Source organism: Taudactylus pleione, unplaced genomic scaffold (assembly GCF_031769625.1).
Source record: "Taudactylus pleione unplaced genomic scaffold, aTauple2 ptg000087l, whole genome shotgun sequence".
NCBI lineage: Eukaryota > Metazoa > Chordata > Amphibia > Anura > Myobatrachidae > Taudactylus > Taudactylus pleione.
The window spans coordinates 3,074,495-3,096,909 of NW_028284489.1; the positions used below are offsets into that span (position 1 = coordinate 3,074,495).

General features: G+C 43.3%; 1 protein-coding gene across 3 annotated transcripts in view; it reads left to right on the forward strand.

Annotated features, from left to right (window-relative positions):
- The window catches only part of LOC148529030 (single-stranded DNA-binding protein 3-like), a 551,001-nt gene extending 535,621 nt beyond the window's left edge, over positions 1-15,380 (forward strand). For all 3 annotated transcript variants that reach the window (XM_088468944.1, XM_088468946.1, XM_088468945.1), the window contains 3 exons: positions 3,351-3,379; positions 5,375-5,476; positions 12,106-15,380. In XM_088468944.1, the coding sequence (XP_088325070.1) occupies positions 3,351-3,379; positions 5,375-5,476; positions 12,106-12,135 (161 nt within the window). In that variant the 3' untranslated portion in view covers positions 12,136-15,380. The remainder of the gene's footprint in view (positions 1-3,350; positions 3,380-5,374; positions 5,477-12,105) is intronic.
- Positions 15,381-22,415: the final 7,035 nt, after the last annotated feature.

A 22,415-nucleotide genomic window follows, 5' to 3' on the forward strand; every position in this document is an offset into this window, starting at 1 on the left:
GCTTTATGACTAAACCAGACAAAGAGCGCTAGGCATAAAAGTAACAATTTATTACATACTATATGACATATTTAAACTAAAAAAGGGGTAATAAACATAAAATATAAAATACATAAAACGACACACACAAAAATACATACAATACAGGCTGGTTCTAAATAGTATAGATAACTCTTATATGAGCATATTAGATACACTCCTGCAGAAGGTGTCTCTCATATATGTGCCATCAATAAATATGGTTCCACAATATAGTCTCTGTCATCCGGGTAAATAATTGAATTAGATCGCCAGTAGTACTGGTGCTTATAATCACACACTTCAAGATGTATTAGTATGCTGTCTTTGAAGTTGGTACTTAGTATCAAAACATCAATTAGCATCAGTAATTTGTATCAGGTAATCAGTATAGCCTATTTTGGTGTTCCTTGACACATATTCAATAGTGTGGACTTTGGCCCCGATGATGCATATTACTGTCCATGTGCATGAGTTAGAGAGTGGGGGCTTCATTCAGACCGCACGGCCGCCTCGATGTTTGTCCAGTGCGCATGCACACGAGGGAGCCGGCTCCTTCGTGCGCATGCGTGAGACCCGCTACGACCGACAGCGCCGGTGGTAGCGGGTCTCTTTCCAAAGGGGGCGAGCTGTCGATGTTGATTGACAGCTCGCCCCATTTGGAAGGCGGGCCGGGAGGGTGGCAGCCCAAACGGAGGCATTCCCATGGGAGCGCCTGCCGTTTGGGGGAGGCCCCACTGACATCACTAGTGATGTCAGTGGAGAGCTTCCGGCTCTGACAGAGCCAGAAGCTCTCCGGGGCTTACGACAAGTGAGACCCTACCCTAGGGTCTCGTCGTAAGCCCCGATGGTCGCAATGGTCTATGACCATCGCGACCATCACCCTAGCGGTCGTTAGAGCTGTGGGTGTAAACCCACAGCCTAACGACCGAAACAGAGGCGGCCGGTCAGGATGCAAGCGGCCGCCCAGTTTCTGAGCGACCGCTTGCATCCTCTGACTGCCTCTGAATGAGGGCCTGGGTCTCATAAATCAGTCTCATTGGTAATATCTTACCGCCAGCTGTCTGTTACAGAGAGTATCCTGATCCATCAGTTGGAATCAGACGGAGCTCCGCGGTCATCACTTGCGAAGTCGCTCTGCCTTAACAGGCTGGTTTAGATGGTCTCATGCATAGACCCCCGGTGCTTAACTGGAACACTTGTTATTTGGCAGAATAAAAAGACCAGCTTGTATTATGTAAGGGGAACTCTTACGCGATTCTCCGCTACCGATGATGGCGGTTTTGTCAGAACTGTTTGTAAAACCCACTTCACAATAGAAAATTAACTCCATAAAACGGAAAAGGTCTATAATATTAACATTTTAATTAGATAACTATTAGAATATTTCTCTGCTCAGCTGTATCAAATATGAAAAGTCAGGAACAAAAACAATACAAACTAAAAAAAAATATAGCAACAGTATTCATTTCAACAGCAAGAGAAAATGATATGTCAAATAGCACAACATTCGGATAGAGGCAGATTTGTATTATGTGACCATTCCAAACTCTACATTCTTACACTGATGCAATGGTGGCATCTTGTGGCAAATACTGTAACTGCAGTTTAGCAATAAATTAGCACATACACTTCAATATAATTACTAGATAGAATAAAATTGTGCAGTCCAGTACAAATTAGTAAAATTAAAATAATGCAACTCGGGTATAATGGAACAACAAGAATGTGCTCATTTGAGTTTATAAAATACAGAGAAAACCTAGAGAAATCTGTGCTAGGTAAACTAAGAGTATAAAAATAAAAGTCTGCTCCCTGTCAGGTTAAAAAAACCTAGTCTAAGATGTAACAACAAAATATAATTATACTGGTAAAAAAAAATACACAGATACAATACACTATATAAAATAGATTTGACAATCTCAATGAATACTGTATGTAACAATATTCCTACTTATAATTGAAGGCTGTGTTGCTCAGTAAACTGAATCTCTGGAGATCGGTAAAATGTAGTATGAAAAAATGCCATACAAATTGTTTCCTTGTTTCTTTGTATATAAGTGGAAAGCACAATAGTTCAATTAGACAGTCACAAGGATAACAGGAATAATAAACTGGACCCTCTGCGGAACTCCCAAAGATGTAACCATTGAAAAGTTGTTACAGTGCATCCTGTGCAGCTGTTAAGATGCGTACACACGGTACGATAAATATGCACGATATTAACGATATCGATCATAAAGTTATCGTTCTTTTTTTTGGTACCTTCCATCCCACGAACTACCTGCGGTGGAACGATACCGATATCATCCATCGGCCGTGCATGCAGATCAACCTGGATGATTTTGTCCAGGTTACATAGGGACCCGCAATCGTTGACCACGGGTTGCTGGCCCATCGTTGGTTGGTTGGTGGTGTGCTGGAGGATCGATATCGATCATCCAGCACACAGGGAGATCGTTCAGTGATATCGTTATCGCTGAGGATCGTCCCGTGTGCACGGACCATTAGTGGTCATCAGCTCCTGCTAACAACTGCTCTTACGGTGCAGTAATGAATGTAAATACTGGACTTAGTACAGAGAAACTTTCTAGTAGTTACTGTGTGGTTACCTATACAGTTTCAGTAAGATAAAATAAGTAAATATGTGGGCCAAATGTGAATTATGGCCATATCCATCTAGTAACACTAGAAGATGAATAATGTAGATGATAGATGCACAAAGTGCATATTTTTCTGTCTTTGAGATTACTTCTGAATATTAAAAGCTTTTAAAATATTCAGAATAATATATTTGTAAAACATTTGTGAATTTTACAATAAACAAAAATAAATGTTGTTTTGTGATTTTAGGGCCTGATTCAGAGATAAACGGGAAATCATAGTTGCAGTGGGCATCTTAAGTAAAAAGATGCTCACTGCTGGCTTCTGTGATTCGTTGCTGCATCCAAAACAAAGCCATCGGATCAACTGTGTGACCATCAGACATCCGAATAACCCTCAAGTTGCTCAGCATGTCCAGCAAAATCATGCTGTCGGGCCAGTGAATCTGTGTCCAGTGAGGCAGCCACTGGCCTCGGCATGCCCAGCAAACTGGGCCGATACGTCCCTGTTTTCTGGAACTCTCCTTGTCACCTCCCCAAAATGTCAGCAGCATGTTAATCATGCTGCCGCTTTGGGGCACTGCGACCTACAGTATGTCGCAGAAACAGATCTGCACATGCATATCAAATTTACGTAAATCTCTGAATTAGGCCCATCACTTACATTTTTAATTAAAAAGAATGAATAATACATTTATTTTATTGCCTTTTTTTAACTCTGTATTGCAGGCTCTGGAGATATGGATGTGTTGCCAAAGGTACTAAAAAAATCCATAAATGTTTTTTTTATATACAGTCAGGTCCATAAATATTGGGACATTGACAGAATTTTCAGATTTTGGCCTCTATTCACCACCACAATGGCTTTGAAATGAAACAAACAAGATGTGCTTTAACTGCAGACTTTCAGATTTAATTTGAGGGTAATTACATCCAAATCGGGTGAACGGTGTAGGAATTACAACAGTTTCAATATGAGCCTCCCACTTTTTAAGGGGCCAAAAGTAATGGGACTATCAACTCAAAAGCTATTTCATGGACAGGTGTGGGCTATTCCCTCGTTATTTCATTATCAATTAAGCAGGTGAAAGGTCTGGAGTTGATTCTAGGTGTGACATTTGCATTTGGAATCAGTTGCTGTCAACTCTCAATATGAGATCCAAAAAGCTGTCACTATCAGTGAAGCAAGCCATCATTAGGCTGAAAAATCAAAACAAACCCATCAGAGAGATAGCAAAAACATTAGGTGTGGCCAAATCAACTGTTTGGAACATTCTTAAAAAAAAAGAACGCATCGGAGAGCTCAGCAACACCAAAAGACCCGGAAGACCACGGAAAACAACTGTGCTGGATGACAAAAGAATTATTTCCTTGGTGAAGAAAAACCCCTTCACAACAGTTGGCCAAATAAAGAACACTCTCCAGGAGGTAGATGTATATGTGTCAAAGTCAACAATCAAGAGAAGACTTCACAAGAGTGAATCTAGAGGGTTCACCACAAGATGCAAACCATTGGTGAGCCACAAAAACAGGAAGACCAGATTAGAGTTTGCCAAACAACATCTAAAAAAGCCATTACAGTTCTGGAACAACATCCTATTGACAGATGAGACAAAGATCAACTTGTACCAGAGTGATGGGAAGAGAAGAGAAGGAAAGGAACTGCTTATGATCCAAAACATACCACCTCATCAGTGAAGCATGGTGGTGGTAGTATCGTGGCGTGGACATGTATGGCTGCCAATGGAACTGGTTCCCTTGTATTTATTGATGATGTGACTGCTGACAAAAGCAGCAGAATGAATTCTGAAGTGTTTCGGGCAATATTATATGCTCATATTCAGTCAAAAGCTTCAGAACTCATTGGACGGCGCTTCACAGTGCAGACGAACAATGACCCGAGGCATACTGCAAAAGCAACCAAATAGTTATTTAAGGCTAAAAAGTAGAATGTTATGCAATGGCCAAGTCAATCCCCTGACCTGAATCCGATTGAGCATGCATTTCACTTGATGAAGACAAAACTGAAGGGAAAATGCCCCAAGAACAAGCAGGAACTGAAGACATTTGCAGTAGAGGCCTGGCAGAGCATCACCAGGGATGAAACCCAGCGTCTGGTGATGTCTATGCGTTCCAGACTTCAGGCTGTAATTGCCTGCAAAGGATTTGCAACAAAGTATTAAAAAGTGAAAGTTAGATTTAGGATTGTTTAGTTTGTCCCATTACTTTTGGCCCCTTAAAAAGTGGGAGGCATATATAGAAACCGTTGTAATTCCTACACCGTTCACCTGATTTGGATGTAATTACCCTCAAATTAAATCTGAAAGTCTGCAGTTAAATCACATCTTGTTTGTTTCATTTCAAAGCCATTCTGGTGGTGAATAGAGGACAAAATATGAAAATTCTGTCAATGTCCCAATATTTATGGACCTGACTGTATATATATATATGTGTGTGTGTGTGTGTGTGTGTGTGTAAATGTCTAGCTGTGGAAAGTGGGAGGATTATGGTTCCCAGTTTGTGTTGTAGGGGTATTTTATCATAAGGGTACCAGAAAGTTATATTTATATGGGTAGAAACTAGAACCTTAAGAATACATACTTATGAATTTGATTTAATTAAAAAAAACTTATTATTTAGTAGAAAACTGCAAGGTATGGATAGTTTTGAAATGCTGATGTAATGAAGAAAATTAGAGTGTAGAATACGTATGAATGAATTAAAATGGCTGAATATTCATGTTTCCCTTGTAGAACTCTCCAAATAACATGGCAGGGATGAATAACCCTCCAGGAACGCCTCGTGATGACGGAGAGATGGGTGGGAACTTCTTAAATCCCTTCCAAAGCGAAAGCGTAAGGGCTTCACTTCTCTGTACTCAATATGACAAAATGTTTCATTAGTCTAGGGCATGGGCCATTTAGTCCTGGGTGGCAAGAGGAGCTAAGTAAGTGCCTCAGCACAACCTCCATGTAGCCATTATTATGTTAATTATAAATGATTGACAGAGGTGTCTTTCTGCAGGATAACCTAGTTACAAATGAGCAATTCTATGAATTTAGAATTCATATAACAAAAAAAAATCATTCATTGAAATGATAAACTGGATTTGAAACCGTGTACTATTTTATTTTCATATGTTTTTAAAATGTAAATCTCAGTGATGAATTTAAGCTGAAATCTATTTGCAGGCGCTTGTAGTCCGTGTGTATTGTCAGGGTCAGTGTTGCACACACCTGAGGAGAGAGACGTTATATTTTGAATACAGATAAACAAACAGTCCAATTTATGATGCACTTTGGGCCTGATTAAGATTTGGGAATAGAGGGCCTGATTCAGAGCCGGACGCTCTGACCAGAGCGCTCGCTCTGAATCAGGGCCCTCCTACATGAAAATGGAGCAGCCTCATGGACGAGCGTCCATGATGCGAGCGTCCATGATGATGGTCACGATGGTCAAGACCATCGCGACCATCGGGCTTGCGACGAGACCCTGCGGTAGGGTCTCGGTAACCGCAAGCCCTGGAGTGATTTTGGCTCTATCAGAGCCAAAATCACTCCCACTGACATCACTAGCGATGTCAGTGGGGCCGGACTCAGACGGTAGGCGTTCCCATGGGAACGCCTCCATCTGGCAGCCACGCCCCCGGCACGCCCACCAAAGGGGGCGTGCTGTCACTCACCATCGACAGCACGCCCCCTTTGGTGCGAGACGGCTTGGCCGTCGTTATTCGGGTCTCGCGCATGCGCACGACGGAGCTCCCTCCGTCGTGCACATGCGCAATTCGGCACCATCGACCCGCTTGTGAACGTCCTACGCTCGCGAGCGGGTCTGAATGACCCCCAGGGTTAGAGCAAACAACTGTGCATCTTGGCAAAACCATGCTGCACTACAGGTGGGGCAGATGTACAGTATAATATGCAGAGATTTAGATTTGAGAGGAACTGAGATGTCCAAACTGACATCTCATCGCAAATAAAGCTGTCCGGCATTTGTGGGCTACATGCAAAAGCAGCAGGTATTTACCCTGCATGCTAAAACAATGTATGTATTTGTATCCCTTATATTGCAATGGTTTGTCGAGGTACACAGCTACTTGCTATATCTTACTTTATTCCCAACTCTTAATCAGGTCCTTAGGCCACAGAGTATAAGGCTGTGATGATAATAAAACACTCATTATGGGTACGGGATACTGGGGCGCAGGATCCCGGAGGTCAAAATCCAGATGGCGGCATCCCGACAGGTTTGGATACTGACACCTGTAGGTAGGTATCCTAACCCTCCCCCTATCCCTCCCCGGTGCCTGAAACTAACCTCACCCTCCCCGCAACCTAAACCTAACCCTCCCCCCAACCCTGCTACTTACCTTTGGGATGCCGGTGGTCGGGATGTCGGCTCCGGAATTCTAACAGGTGTCGTGGATTCCAGCGCCGGTATTCTAAGCGCCGGCATCCCCTGTGCCGATATACTGAACGTATCTTATGTATACAGTTATATATATATATAATCGCAATACATTTTATATTATCAATAATCACACCTAAAAAAAATAAAAATCACATCAATAAAAAAGAAAATAGTTGTAAGATATATTCATCAACGGTTATATACTGTATGGGACTGGTCTATGTAAATATAAGAAAGCATATATCATATAGATATACTTCTCTGGGATACAGTCAGTATACTAACTTGTACTGGGATCCAAGATGACAGAACTCTAGTCTGTATGATGCAAATAGACACGGGGGGTCATTCAGACCCGCTCGCGAGCAAAGGACGCTCGCAAGTGATTCGATGTTGTGCGCATGCATGAGACCCGGCGAGCGACGAGGAATACGTCGCTCTGGGTCTCGCACCAAAGGGGGCGTGCTGTCGATGGTGAGTGACAGCACGCCCCCTTTGGTGGGCGTGCCAGGGGCGTGGCTGCCAGACGGAGGTGTTCCCATGGAAACGCCTACCGTCTGAAGCCGGCCCCACTGACATCAGTAATGATGTTAGTGGGAGTGATTTTGGCTCTGATAGAGCCAAAATCACTCCTGGGCTTGCGGCAGCGAGACCCTATCGCAGGGTCTCGTCGCAAGCCCGATGGTCGCGATGGTCTTGACCATCGCGACCATCTTTTTGGCCGCTCGCATATGCTGTGGGTGGTCACCCACAGCTATGCGAGCGGCCAGGAGGCCGCTCCATTTTCAGGGAGGAGGGCACTGATTCAGAGCGAGCGCTCTGGTCAGAGCGTTTGGCTCTGAATCAGGCCCACAGTTCTTCAATTCAGTGAATGATCAAAGGACCCCAGTTGCAAAAGACTGCTGCCTGGGACATTGCTTATTCATTCCATGCAGTCGCTAGGAGAGTGCCTCGATATTCATTGGTTTGTTAGATTTATTATCCAGCCAGTACTAAAAGGTGACAATATGGAGGTATATACCAGTCCCCAGTAAGATTGCCCGGGAAGGCAGAAGTAGGATTCGCTATCCAGTCACTTGAGGTGCTCAGCAGTGCAGCTGGTAAGCTGAGTATAATACTCATTGGTCACTTTTTGACTGTTCCACTATTGGAGGACTTTGATTTGTCCGTATTCACCCCACATCTATTCATCTCCTACTATTAATACTTCACTGGATTGGAGACTGTTTATTTGCTCTAAACCGAAATTGAAATTTTTCATCATAAAGACTAAAGTTCTGTCATCTAGGATCAAGGTACAACTTATTATCCCAGAGCAGCACACGGAAATATATCTATATGATATATGCTTTCTTATACAGTCAGGTGCATAAATATTGGGACATTGACAGAATTTTCATATTTTGGCCTCTATTCACCACCACAATGGCTTTGAAATTAAACAAACAAGATATGCTTTAACTGTAGACTTTCAGATTTAATTTGAGGGTATTACATCCAAATCAGGTGAACGGTGTAGGAATTACAACGGTTTCTATATGTGCCTCCCACTTTTTAAGGGGCCAAAAGTAATGGGACTAGCAACTCAAAAGCTATTTCATGGACAGGTGTGGGCTATTCCCTCGTTATTTCATTATCAATTAAGCAGGTAAAAGGTCTGGAGTTGATTCTAGGTGTGACATTTGCATTTGGAATCAGTTGCTGTCTACTCTCAATATGAGGTCCAAAGAGCTGTCACTATCAGTGAAGCAAGCCATCATTAGGCTGAAATATCAAAACAAACCCATCAGAGAGATCGGAAAACATTAGGTGTGGCCAAATCAACTGTTTGGAACATTCTTAAAAAGAAAGAACGCATCGGAGAGCTCAGCAACAAAAAAAAGACCCGGAAGACCACGGAAAACAACTGTGCTGGATGACAGAACAATTATTTCCCTGGTGAAGAAAAACCCCTTCACAACAGTTGACCAAATCAAGAACACTCTCCAGGAGGTAGGTGTATATGTGTCAAAGTCAACAATCAAGAGAAGACTTCACAAGAGTGAATATAGAGGGTTCACCACAAGATGTAAACCATTGGTGAGCCACAAAAACAGGAAGACCAGATTAGAGTTTGCCAAACAACATCTAAAAAAGCCATTACAGTTCTGGAACAACATCCTCTGGACAGATGAGACAAAGATCAACTTGTACCAGAGTGATGGGAAGAGAAGAATATGGAGAAGGAAAGGAACTGCTTATGATCCAAAACATACCACCTCATCAGAGAAGTATGGTGGTGGTAGTGTCATGGCGTGGGCATGTATGGCTGCCAATGGAACTGGTTCCCTTGTATTTATTGATGATGTGACTGCTGACAAATGCAGCAGAATGAATTCTGAAGTGTTTTGGGCAATATTATATGCTCATATTCAGCCAAATGCTTCAGAACTCATTGGACGGCGCTTCACAGTGCAGATGGACAATGACCCGAAGTATACTGCAAAAGCAACCAAAGAGTTTTTTAAGGCTAAAAAGTAGAATGTTATGCAATGACCAAGTCAATCCCCTGACCTGAATCTGATTGAGCATGGATTTCACTTGATGAAGACAAAACTGAAGGGAAAATGCCCCAAGAACAAGCAGGAACTGAAGACATTTGCAGTAGAGGCCTGGCAGAGCATCACCAGGGATGAAACCCAGCGTCTGGTGATGTCTATGTGTTCCAGACTTCAGGCTGTAATTGCCTGCAAAGGATTTGCAAGAATGTATTAAAAAGTGAAAGTTAGATTTAGGATTGTTTAGTTTGTCCCATTACTTTTGGCCCCTTAAAAAGTGGGAGGCATATATAGAAACCGTTGTAATTCCTACACCGTTCACCTGATTTGGATGTAATTACCCTCAAATTAAGTCTGAAAGTCTGCAGTTAAAGCACATCTTGTTTGTTTCATTTCAAAGCCATTGTGGTGGTGAATAGAGGCCAAAATATGAAAATTCTGTCAATGTCCCAATATTTATGCACCTGACTGTATATAGGACTCCTCTATGTAAATATATCACGTAATGAGTATACATTACTATTGTTATTTTCATTAATGTGGATTTTATAATCTTTTATGTGTGATTGTTGGTTATGAACTGAAGTGCCTAATATCCATTTTAAGGTGTCCTAATGATTCTGGGCCTGATTCAGAGATGGATGCTATTCTGATGTTCCCGCAGCTGAGCGATGGTTTGCTCCTGCTCATGTGCGATAAGTCCCAACCCAAGTGTCCTATGCTGTTCACAGTTGTGTACGACATTCCTAACACCTGAGAAGGGGTTAGCGAACCCTTGGCATATCAGGATGGAGACTGGGAGTTGACCTAAAAAAGGGTCCGTTTCATGGGTGTGTTATGGGCAGGGGCTGGCTGGCAACTTTTAGCCCCCTGTAGTGGTGCCCATATGCAGTGCCCCCCTGTGCACCAGGAGAGGACCTCCTTATGCAGGCCTCCAGTAGTGCCCCCAGTAGTGATCCCCCCTATGCAGTGCCCCTTATACAGTGCCCCCAGTAGTGGTCCCCCCCGTGCAGTGCCCCATGTGCCCCCAGTAGTAAGCCCCTTATATAGTGCCCCCAGTAGTGGTACCCCCTATGCAGTGCCCCTTATATAGTACCCCCAGTAGCAGTCCACACCCCATGCAGTGCCCCCAATAGTGGTAACTCTTATGCAGTGCCCCTTAAATAGTGGCCCAGTTGTAGTCTACCCCTATGCAGTACCCCCACTATTGCCCTTTATATAGAGTGGTAGTCCCCTCCCCACTATGCAGTGCCCCTAGTAGTAGTCCCCTCCCCCCTATGCAGTGCCCCTAGTAGAAGTCCCCTCCCCTTGTAGTGTCCCTAGTAGTAGTCCCCCCTCGTAGCGTCCCTAGTAGTAGTCCCCCCTTGTAGTGCCCCCAGTAGTAGTAGTAGTCCCCCACCTTGTAGTGCCCCCAGTAGTGATCTCCCCCTTGTAGTGTCCCCAGTAGTGATCTCCCCCTTGTAGTGCCCCACCTTGTAGTGCCCCCAGTAGTGGTCTCCCTTCTTGTAGGGCCCCCAGTAGTGGTCTCCCCCCTTGTAGTGCCCCCCCAGTAGACACACTTAATAGAAAAAAAATAAACACTTACCTGAATCCCCGCTCCCTCCGCCACCATCCGCTCCTCCGTCTGTCTTCCCAGGCCGTCCCGCTCTGCATTATGGTAGAGACGTTATGACGTCTCTCCCATTACCCACTGCAGGAGCTGGAAGATGGATCGGCTCCTGCACTGGGCGCAGCAGCAGTCAGTGAGAGTCTGACAGACTCTCATTGGCTGCTACTTAAAACAAACACACAGCTGCCGGCGCTGGCGGCTGTGTGTTTGTCAGTCACTGTTTAGAGCTGACCAAACTCCGTCCGGTCAGCGCTACACGCGCGGTGCAGGCACCTGTGTCACAGAGACGCAGACTGCCCACGGCCCGCATGGCGCTGCGGCCCGGGGGCACATGGCACCCTGCCCCCCGGCCCAGCCCGCCTCTGGTTATGGGTGTGTCTGGGAAGGCAGCAGTGTATCAGGGTGGAGACTGGGAGTTGACCTAAAGTGATTGCAAAAAGGGGCCATTTCCTCGGCGTGTTAGGGCAGTGATCACTGCTGCGTTCCTAATCTCAAATCCACAGCTTCACAGGCCATGTTTAGTTGGATTTCAGGAGTAGACCCTAGGCTACCGCAAATGCCGATGGTGCAACCGATGTTGCGTAGATGTTGGAGTGTTTACAATCTCCATTGCAAATGCATAGACCACACAGGCTGAAACTGGGAGTCTCACTGTTCCTACACTCCATTGCATGGTGGAGTACAAAGGCAAGGCTGATATTAGCATTTGCATATTCCCGTAACCATTCCCGATGCATTATCAACCATCTCTAATTCAGGTCTTCTGTGGGATAGCTGGACTTGACACTATATGGTAAGTTTATATGGGAAGTGTGTATAAGGGTATAAATAGTTGATCATAATAATTTCTGCCTTTAGCAAGATGTATACAACTCAGAACATTTCCAATTATAATTGTATATGCTTTTTATTTATCTTCCCTGCGCAGTACTCACCCAGCATGACCATGAGCGTGTGATATCCTCCCATACACCAGTGCATTGAGCCTCTCCAGCGGAGGACTACCAGTGTCCAAGCAGTGAGGATTACAAATTAGTACATTGTATATTTAAAAGCAGGAAAGCACCCACCCTACAGGCTCCTTTTCAAAGACACAAAGATATCTTTACAGAGCAAATGACTGGACTGCATTTCAGCAATGACTGTACCTGTTAAACAATGGTGTCGGGGGAGGACATTTCAGCCACACCTTGGTGAAGTTGTTTCTTACTCTACTGCCCAGTTCTAACTTGCAGAGACAAGAGGATTTTTCCTGGATGTTCAAAAACCGCTTGTGAAGCTGGGGTTCAAATTTAGCCTACGTATTGTGAATAACTATCTGAAACCACCAAGAATGATATCTTAGTTTCCAATGAGGAGTATTGGGGGAATTCAACAGTATCATACGATATGGACTTCTTTTGTGCCAGGAAATAGTTCTTCTGACATTGAAGAAGTTAAAGCCGACATCTGTGCAAGTTTCTGATTTTATTTATTATTAAATTTCTTTCTGCTTACTGGATCTTAAGGAGACTTAAACTCCTCATGTCTTACCTCTATATCAGTGTACATTACACCCAGCTGTTCACAAGAAGAACCTCTCATGCATGTGTGTCTGTGACATCCCTGCAGAACCTAGGTTCAAGCAGCCTGAAATTTTCAGTTTGTCTACTGTTGAAGAACCTGGAACGCGTTGGTTCCGTCTGCTTATGTCAATTCCACCACTTGGCCAATATTTACTGAGTGCATGAAATAATCCAGTGTTTTTAAAATATTCCTCTATTACTATGCACAACACAGGGTATTGTCTAATACATGAACATACATAGAGGAACAATTAAGGAAACTGGAAAGTAGCTAGCTGTGCAAAACAGGTGATATAATCTCATTGGTGGCTGTGAATTCCAACTTTTATTTTTCTAGCACAGTTTAGAAAATGAAAGCAAATGTCTGAGTGATTGCAGTGTTACACCAACATTTTGCACATTTATCCATGTACCAGTTTTTTTTATTTAGTTATACAGTAAATGTGCCCCATAGTCTTTAAATAGAATAAATGTGTCTATTCTGCTGTGTTCCAAATGGAGTGTGTTTCTGTTAGGCACTCAGTGCATCAGTCACGCGTTTTACCTCTAACTGAGCCAGGGTGCTCTTGTTGAACTAACCATAGAGCTGAAGTGTGGCATGTGTGCACTTACGTCTACAGCACATTTGGACGCGCTCTGAAATGCATAGTAAAATAATGTGCTCCATCTGTACACTAAACAGTCCTGACTGTATTATCAAGTGCGACAGTGATAAAACATTTAGGAGAGTGTTTATGAAGAGAAAATATTTGTCTTCAGAGTTTTCACAGATTGGATAGTCATCGCAGTACCATGTATGGAATGAGCCAGTTGGAAGTTACTATAGTTTCAGAATATGTAGAAACATAGCATCTCTATACAGTACAGGCTTATCTATATAAAATACAGAGGTCATGATGGCCTACATTCTAGTTAAACCTGAAGCAATACATGTTATGCCAGTTTGTAATAGTAAACAACACAATGCCCCCCCTTCCATTCTAAAAAAAATAAAACATAAATTGCATTAATTAATTTTAAAAATAAAACAATTTAGGGATCCTGCAGGGAGCAAATTACATAAACTCTTTATAGACATTAACTGTTCTTAAATTATATATATGATTATAACTCTCATTTGTAGATGTCTGTGTGATTTAACGTAAGTTTAGACCATTTTACTGCAAAGCAACATAGGTGATGGATATTGTGTGGGGTCTCTGTAATAGCCATGTCTGTGTCTTCCAACAGTCAGGTCTGTCACTGTGATGGTCCGTTAAACAGTTGTGACCTTTGATGTGTTGATCATCAGTATGAACCAAGAACCCAAGCAGGGTAATCCTTGGAGCTTGATCTCATCTGGCAATAGAGCAGGGCTCTCTAGTCCGCATATACTGTAGATCCCCCTCAATGACAACACTCATATGTATCTCATTCCTCAAACTTTATTTTACACCAAAAAAGTCATTGAGAGACCCACCACAGATATGGGGTTCCATATATGTTCTCTAATAGAGCTGATACATTGGAGGTCAATGGCAGCTGATGGTAATTGTCTGTGCATACATTAAAAGGAAGGTTGTGTAACAGACATTGTTATATGATTGTCAGCCAACATATACTACCAGCTATCTGCCGAAAATGATTTTGTCATTCTGAAACGAGAAAACCACAGTCCATTACCATGACAAGAACATGTTACATTGATGAATTCATTAACATTTCCAACATTGCATGCCAACTAGCAGACTATGCTGGGAGTAGTTGTTCAACAATTAAAGAGCCACAAGCTGCCACTTTGGTTAACATGACAGGTCTACAACTTAAAGGTCTGCTATATGATTAAGCGCTCACACGTATATCTCAGACACTCCACCACATGTAACACAGAAGGGCCTCTTTTGAAATTTTAAATATGAGGGTCTTTTTTTAATCTGCAATACTACTGTGAAATATTATACCAGGCATATAAACCCCTTGAAGGATATAGCAGAGAAGGGCATACAGGAGGACAGGAAGTAACTGTATATATACGTCACATGGGAGTCCACACTCTTCCTCCCTCCTTCAGAGCCTGCAGGGACAAGGGAAGTTATAGGGGAAACATGAACTGTCTCTTACATAATAGGGGACACATTTTAACTTTCTTATGAAGGATTTTTTTTTTCTTTTTTTTTCTAAACATAAAGGACCTCATTGCAAAAGATGTCTGTGCTCTTTTTGTTGTTTAATTTGATTTATTTTTTTTCTATCGTATCCCAAAGCAACTTTGTACAGGATTATGCTAATAACCCACATCCTTCCTATTCTTCATTTTTATACTTTTATTTTTCCTCCTGCAATGTCTGCGTTATTCTAGTGTGATGTAAAATACTGTAACATTAGGACAGGATTTAAAAGACAAAAAAATAAAATTGTACCGCTATTTGTTCTTTATATGATGACAGTATTTGGGATATAAAGCATTCTCCGTCAGAGCCTGCTTTGTATTTTGCTCGTAGGGTTAGAATCAGTCCTAGACTTTAGTTGTCCAGTGTAGAATATATATATATATATATATATATATATATAATCATGTCATTTGTATGTTCTTTATATTGTAAAAAAATCTTTAGACTGAAAAAGTTGCTTATCAAAAAAAAAGAAAAAAAAAACAAAACTGCATCAATAAATGTAATTTGATTTTTTTCATATATTTGAGTTGGACTCTTTGTGTTGAAATGGACGTTACCCTGACAGAAAGCGACCTACGTCTTCAGAACATTCTTATTGTCTTCACTTACTGGAGTACCTTTATTGCTAAATTGAATGGGGGCATTGAATGTGCTCCTTCATTTTGCATTGATATAAGATTTTATTTTGCAGGATTGGACTGATGAACTATCCCTTGCATTACAACTAGGCAGTGTCGGACTGGGACACTAAAAAACTTCCAACCCACCGCAGAACACATTGTTTTGTTGCTATGCGCCCCTTTCATTTTCGGCGCTGTTATCTACAAGATAGCAGGGCCAATAACCTGGGCAATGTATGTTCCCACAGCTGTAGCTATCACTATCGACAGCTGCAGCTGGCGCTGTCCTACCACCACAGCAGTGACAGCACTGTCCCTGCAGAGGTGGCTGCTGGCTCCAGGGGCTGCACTTGCGAGATCCCGTGCATGCCCAGTGGAACCGGCCAGGAGTGAGACACTAGGCTGATGCGTTCTGTGCTCAGCTGGGGATCACCGGAGGGGAAAGTTTTCACTCCCCCTCTCCGGCTGATGAGATGTTAATACATCTTATCGTTAGTGCTTCCTGCTCCGCCTCAGTAAAGAGGTGAAGCAGGAAACGTTATAGTGGTACGATGCGTGCCGCTATAATACATCTTCCTCACTATCCTCTCACAGACTATACTTTCACACAGACTCCCTTACAGATCACAATGTCCCCTCACACTGCCTCCCCTCACAGTTCACCTAACACAACAGCCCCTCCCCCAACAGATTACACTGTTCCCTCACAAAGCAACCCCCCTCACAGAAGCCCTTCCCCAGAGATCACTGCCCCCTCACATGGCAGCCCCCTCACAGATCGCTCAATCCCCTCACACAGATCACACTGTCCCCTCACACAGATCACACTGTCCCTGCACACAGCAGCCTCCCCTTCACAGATCACACTGGCCCCTCACACAGCAGCCCCCTCTCATAGATCACTCTGTCCCCCTTCCACAAATCACATTACCCCCCACACAGCCCCCCTCCTCACAGATTGCACAGTCTAAAAACCCCCCTGACACCACTAGCACTAACCTGCAGTGCATTCTTCCGATCTTCTCTGGCTTGTGACTCCACCCCTGCCAGTGGCCCCGCCCCCGGCCCACCAAGCATCTGAAGTCATGCTCAGACAAATAAATGAGGATAGAATGAATATAAACTCACATTTAACGTCACAATAGGCATATATATAAAATGAAAAACTGAATATGATCTATTCAAAAGCAGCAGATGAAAAATAGACATAAAATGTAAACAGAATGTGGTGTGTAACAGTATACAGTTAAAATTGCAATGTACATAAAATGCCCTAATAAAAGGAGAATACCCCTGGGGAATATGGGGTGTAGTGGTGAATGAGTGTTAGTGCTTGACTGAGTCAATTGGTCCTCAAAAAAGTGGGACACCAATGGCTGCATGCAGTAAAAAATAAAATAATAAATAATAATGTTAGTATTCCAGGCTCCAGTAGCCAGATATAGTGGTCAGATATTGCCAATTGAGCGTAGCTGGATCATACCAGTGGCTTACCCACTCGATGAGAATAGTAGTGCGGGTGCTCAGTGGCAGCGAGTCTGGATAGTGTAGCCGCTCGTGGGTCCCGGCCGGGACAGGAATGAATGAGCAGAGTCTCGTAATGCTGTTAGCGGTGTGCCACTGAGCACCCGCACTACTATTCTCATTGAGTGGGTAAGCCACTGGTGTGATCCAGCTACGCTCAATTGGCAATATTTGACCACTATATCTGGCTACTGTAGCCTGGAATACTAACATTATTATTTATTATTTTATTTTTTACTGCATGCAGCCATTGGTGTCCCACTTTTTTGAATACCCCATACACCCCATATTCCCCAGGGGTATTCTCCTTTTATTAGGGCATTTTATGTACATTGCAATTTTAACTGTATACTATTACACACCACATTCTGTTTACATTTTATGTCTATTTTTCATCTGCTGCTTTTGAATAGATCATATTCTGTTTTTCATTTTATATATATGCCTATTGTGACATTAAATGTGAGTTTATATTCATTCTATCCTCATTTATTTTTATGCATGTTCCATTAGCAAATTTCTAGCGCTCCCACACCTGCTTTTTTCCTTTTCCAATTAGTTCTTTAAGGGGTCTGCCTATCCCCTTAGTGGTGAGCTGCATTTTAATTTGCATTTCTCAGTTTCTATTTTTTGGAGCGCCCGATTTTTTTAGTATGTTTTCTATTCATGCTCAGACAAGTCCAGGGGATCAGCAGTACGTAGACGGCGGCTGGGGCCAGGGAGTAAGCCTGTCAGCTGCTACCTTCAGCTGGCCCTGGCTGGGAAGCAACCCCCGACCCCGACTGCGGCCCGCTAAGCCCCGACCCCTCGTAGAAAGGGGTGTGGGCTAAAATCAGTGGGGCCCAGCAGGTAAATACCCGAATCCCCGGTGGCCCAGTCCGAGCCTGCAACCAGGTGCACAATCTTTACCACCAACAAAAGGACTTGAATTATTTAGGCTGTCAGCAGTGCACCTAAATGTATCCCATTAGATCTATAGGCAAACTAGTTGCTCTTCTGCAGGAAAGTCCTCTTTCCAGAAACACTAACAATTTAATTATAAAAATTCGAAATCACAAAATTCAGGAGCAGATGTATCAAACTATTTTTGCTGTCAATCCAATCCAAGGATTTGCGTATTAATTAGGGGCATGTTTTAAAATGGCACTGCAGCAGGTATAGGAGATATCTGCTACAATCCCTCAGGTATGGATCTCTGTTAGGGGCCCATTTATCAATGATCACACACTGCAATGTAATCTGGGTGTGATATTAGCGCTAATGCGTTATGCACTAATAGTGCCTGAATGTATGAAATAGCAAAAGCAGGGACAGGGGCTCCGAAAGGAGTCTCTCCCTGCGATGTGCTCGGAGTGAAGTAACCACATAAGTGGTCACTTCACTCCTCTTCTGTGCATGCGCGGTGTACTGACCATGCATGTGCAGCGGCCATAGCTCCCGGTAATTTTTAGGAAGTGTAGTCCATAGGCTACAGCAGCACAGCGCCATCTTCAGATGTAAGCTGCAGGGGCCAAACTCCAGAATGCTTTGCATTCCAGAGCTTTGTAAATCTGACAGCAATACATCCCCCATAGAAACCTATGGGGGTTGCGACTGCTGTTGAAAATTGAGGTACTGCACCTCCATGATATATTCAGGGGTTACTTTAATACTTGTGGGTATCCCCACAAAACAGGCATTTTTGGTGGAATATGCTGCAAAAATGTAATGATAAATAGGCCCCTTAGTGAGCACTCACTGATGGTTGCACAGGTGCAGTAGCTTTGCCAATATCACATTACTTTCTTTTTCTATTAATAAATAGATGTCTGATTACAAATCATGATTAATATACACCATAAATGAGGATAAGCAGCTATGATAATGGAAAATGCCATGATAATGTAACTTTTGTAGTAGTAGTGATCTCTCTTAATACAAAACAAGTATCAAATTACACTAAATGACAAAATGTATGGGCTAATTGTTATCCAAGCCTCCTTATGCATGTAGGACCAGTAGGGGCGCTAGACAGAGCTTCTCATTGTTCTCACGGGATGTAGTTGGCATCCTGACGGTCAGGATACCGGTGCCATAATCCCCTCAACATTCAGAATCCTTGCGCCAGCATCAACATCACCAGCATATTGGTGGTAAGTATTAGGGATAGGGTTAGGCTGGGAGTGGGAGGGGGGGTTGGGGATAGGCTGCAGGAAAGGAGGGTAGGTTCATGCTGCGGGGGCACCGACAGTGAGAGGGGGGAGCCGGGTACTAATTACCTGGGCCTGGGCCCATTGGAAGGGCCCGATGAGGGCCAGGTCCGACACCCCTTCCTCCCACTTACATGTCAGCAGCCCAGCACACACTGCTGTGTGCTGGGCTGCAGTGGGAGACCAGGGAGAGTGCTGTCACTGAGCAGCAGCAGCAGTCTCCTCTCCTCTGCCTGTGGGGGATAACGATCACACTGAGCACATCCCTTCCTGGATTTGCAGTGAGCTGAGGGGCTCACAGACCCCACCCCTCCCCTATGATAATAATGTGGCCCGGGACGGCTCTTTAAAGCCCTGTGTGGGGAGTAGATGGTTAGGTTTGTGTTAGAATACTTACCTGTGGGTGTCGGCATTCTCACCTTACCCAACCCGTTTACGCCACTGTTTGCACTGGCAGTTGTGCAATTATCTATAATAATGAGACATAACTGTTTAAACCTCTCAAAATGTAATTATCATACAGATGGGCCCAGCTAGTTGGTTGCTCATAGCATGCCATTCAGGCCTCTGTGTCATGCCATGGATGTTACGTGATGGCTGTGCTGTGGCATACTGTGGTAGTCTACAACAAAAGATAAGCCACGGCATGTAATACACCGCTTAACCGCTGGGTGGCGAGTGCTCCACTGATGAAATTTGTACTACTGAATACCATACTGTTAAATTGGATGGATATCCCTGACGAGCGGGCCAATCACATTAACGCAGTGCATGTTTGCACAACCAATATTTTTAATAATATTACATAAGCTTTTAGAATGGGCCGCAAATCAGTACACATACATAACTGTACAGTAGTGTAATTGCCATGTTATGATGGTATAACCGATACTGTACATTAATGAGACGCACGCACAGCTTTCAATGAGATGGGATGAATTATTCTCTAATGGTGGAGTACTGTGTTTACATGTACTAGTATAATATTTTGAAAGGGAAACTTTTTTTATTATTAAAAACAGCAGCAGGTGGGTGGAGTGCACACGAATGAGCCTGCTATTGACATTGTACACATTGCCTACTGTAATTTGCAGATGTCACAATTGAAGTTCAGTATTCTTATCCAACCCTACTGAACTCAATACATTGTCCATAGCTTCCCACCACCTGGCATTTCTATGCTACTTTATGCCACTGTACTGCTGATGCACTGTGTGCTCAAGAAAGTGGTGTGCTAGTTGCACTATGCTGTGGCGTATGGAGTCTCATAGTACTGGCCCAGTGTAGCCGGTCAGGAGTCACACACAGTGCATCCCAGACTTAGATACTTTAGTGATTTCATGACTTAGAAACTAGTAGTGGTTCTGAGTGAAAGAGGGGTCTCTGGATTACAAACTGTCTGTGCGTTTTAAGATGCACACTTGTGGCACTGTCGAATCTGAAGTGGCTGCCAGCTCTGGGGTTGCACATGGGATCTCCGGAGCATGCCTAGTGGAGCCGCACCATACGCCATGTAGCACCCTGCTAGTTGGGCTATGCTGTGGCATATGGAGTCTCATAGTACTGCGCATGCCCAGTGGAGCCGGTCTGGAGTGACACACAGTGCATCAAGTCCCTTCCCCCAAACCAAGCAAGAGCCTTTCATTGCCATAATAAAGGACACTTTGTTAGCCATTTAAACAGTCAGCTCAAGGTCTGCCCTTGTGTCCTGAAAAGGCGAGGAATGGTGACCATTGCCAAGGACACCATCCCCCATCTGCTAGGACAACTAATGTGCCGCTATAAAAGTGTCATTCACTGCGGCACTGCAGAATATACGATGACATGTCTTAGAAATTTGTAGTGTTGTCTTAACAGTGGTGCATAAAACCATCACTGAACTACAAGTCAACCGAGAAAGACGAGTCTCTATATTACAAACTGTGCATTCTAAGACGCACTCTTGTGGCACTGTTGGCACTGTCCCAGACTTAGATACTGTAGTGAATGCATGTCTTAGAAACTAGTAGTGGGGTCTGAGCCACAGAGGGGTCCTTGGATTACAAACTGACTGTGCGTTTTAAGGCGCACACTTCCAGCACTGTCAGCACATCTCATAGTACTGCCCATGCCCAGTTTAGATTAGATTACTCACCCAAGATTGAAGAGTGCCAAACACACCCGAACAAGCAACAATAAAATCTATATATAGAAATGCGCTTCAATACTGGATGCAGCTAGAACAATTTAAATAGAGGTCACACACTCAATATCAACAAAAATACAACAGATACAATAAAGTTCCAGCGCTTCCTTCTAGACCAATATTTCCAGATTGTGTAAAATTTTCTAAAAATAAACTTGTTTTCTTATTAAACGTTCTTTTATAAGGAGTAATTCTTCTCTTATTCCCCACAATGGCTTCCAACGGATAGAGAAATTGCCGAATATAGTGAAGTACAGCTTTTAATATTTAAAAATAGAACACAATATCCACCAGCACTAGGGGTATAGGCAGCGTACCAGATATAGAGGTGTATGTGTACACCAGCAAACACATGTGATAACAGGGAACAATCCCAGGAAAAGCACCTGCATTCAAATCCACTGATGCATCCAGAGTCACTCCAACTCCAAATCTGTTCTTTCCTATTTGGTCACCAACGCATTTCAACTGTTAGTCTTTCTCAAGGTGTGCTGATGTGGTGGATTTCAAGCCTTAATATACTTCACACTTCTCTGTCATTGGTTGATGACAGGAAGTGAAGAAAATCTATTTATACATGCATACAAAAATACTGACCTTATTATAGGCACAGTCCCTTCACATTCTACTCTCTTTTCCTTCTTAAATGGAGGGTGAAAAATCCGTATTTATATGAAAAAGGAGTGCTAAACATAAACACTTCCAGTATCGCGTTCCACGTGGAATGCACCCAAAGATTCCTGGGTATTCTCTTATGACACACATTACTCCAGCTCTGACGTCAGTCCGCCTCTCTAAGAATCACCTCCTCTCTCTACTCTCTACTAGGAGACCCAGAAGTATGCGGTTCACCTCGGAGTGAGCATTCCAAGCATGGAACGCAGACTCCTCACTAAACCCGGAAGTATGCGTTCCACATTGGAAAAAAGTTGACATTACGATTTTTAAAATTTGGGGATTTATGTAATAAGGGTAGATCCCATATGTAAAGTGCGATGTGCC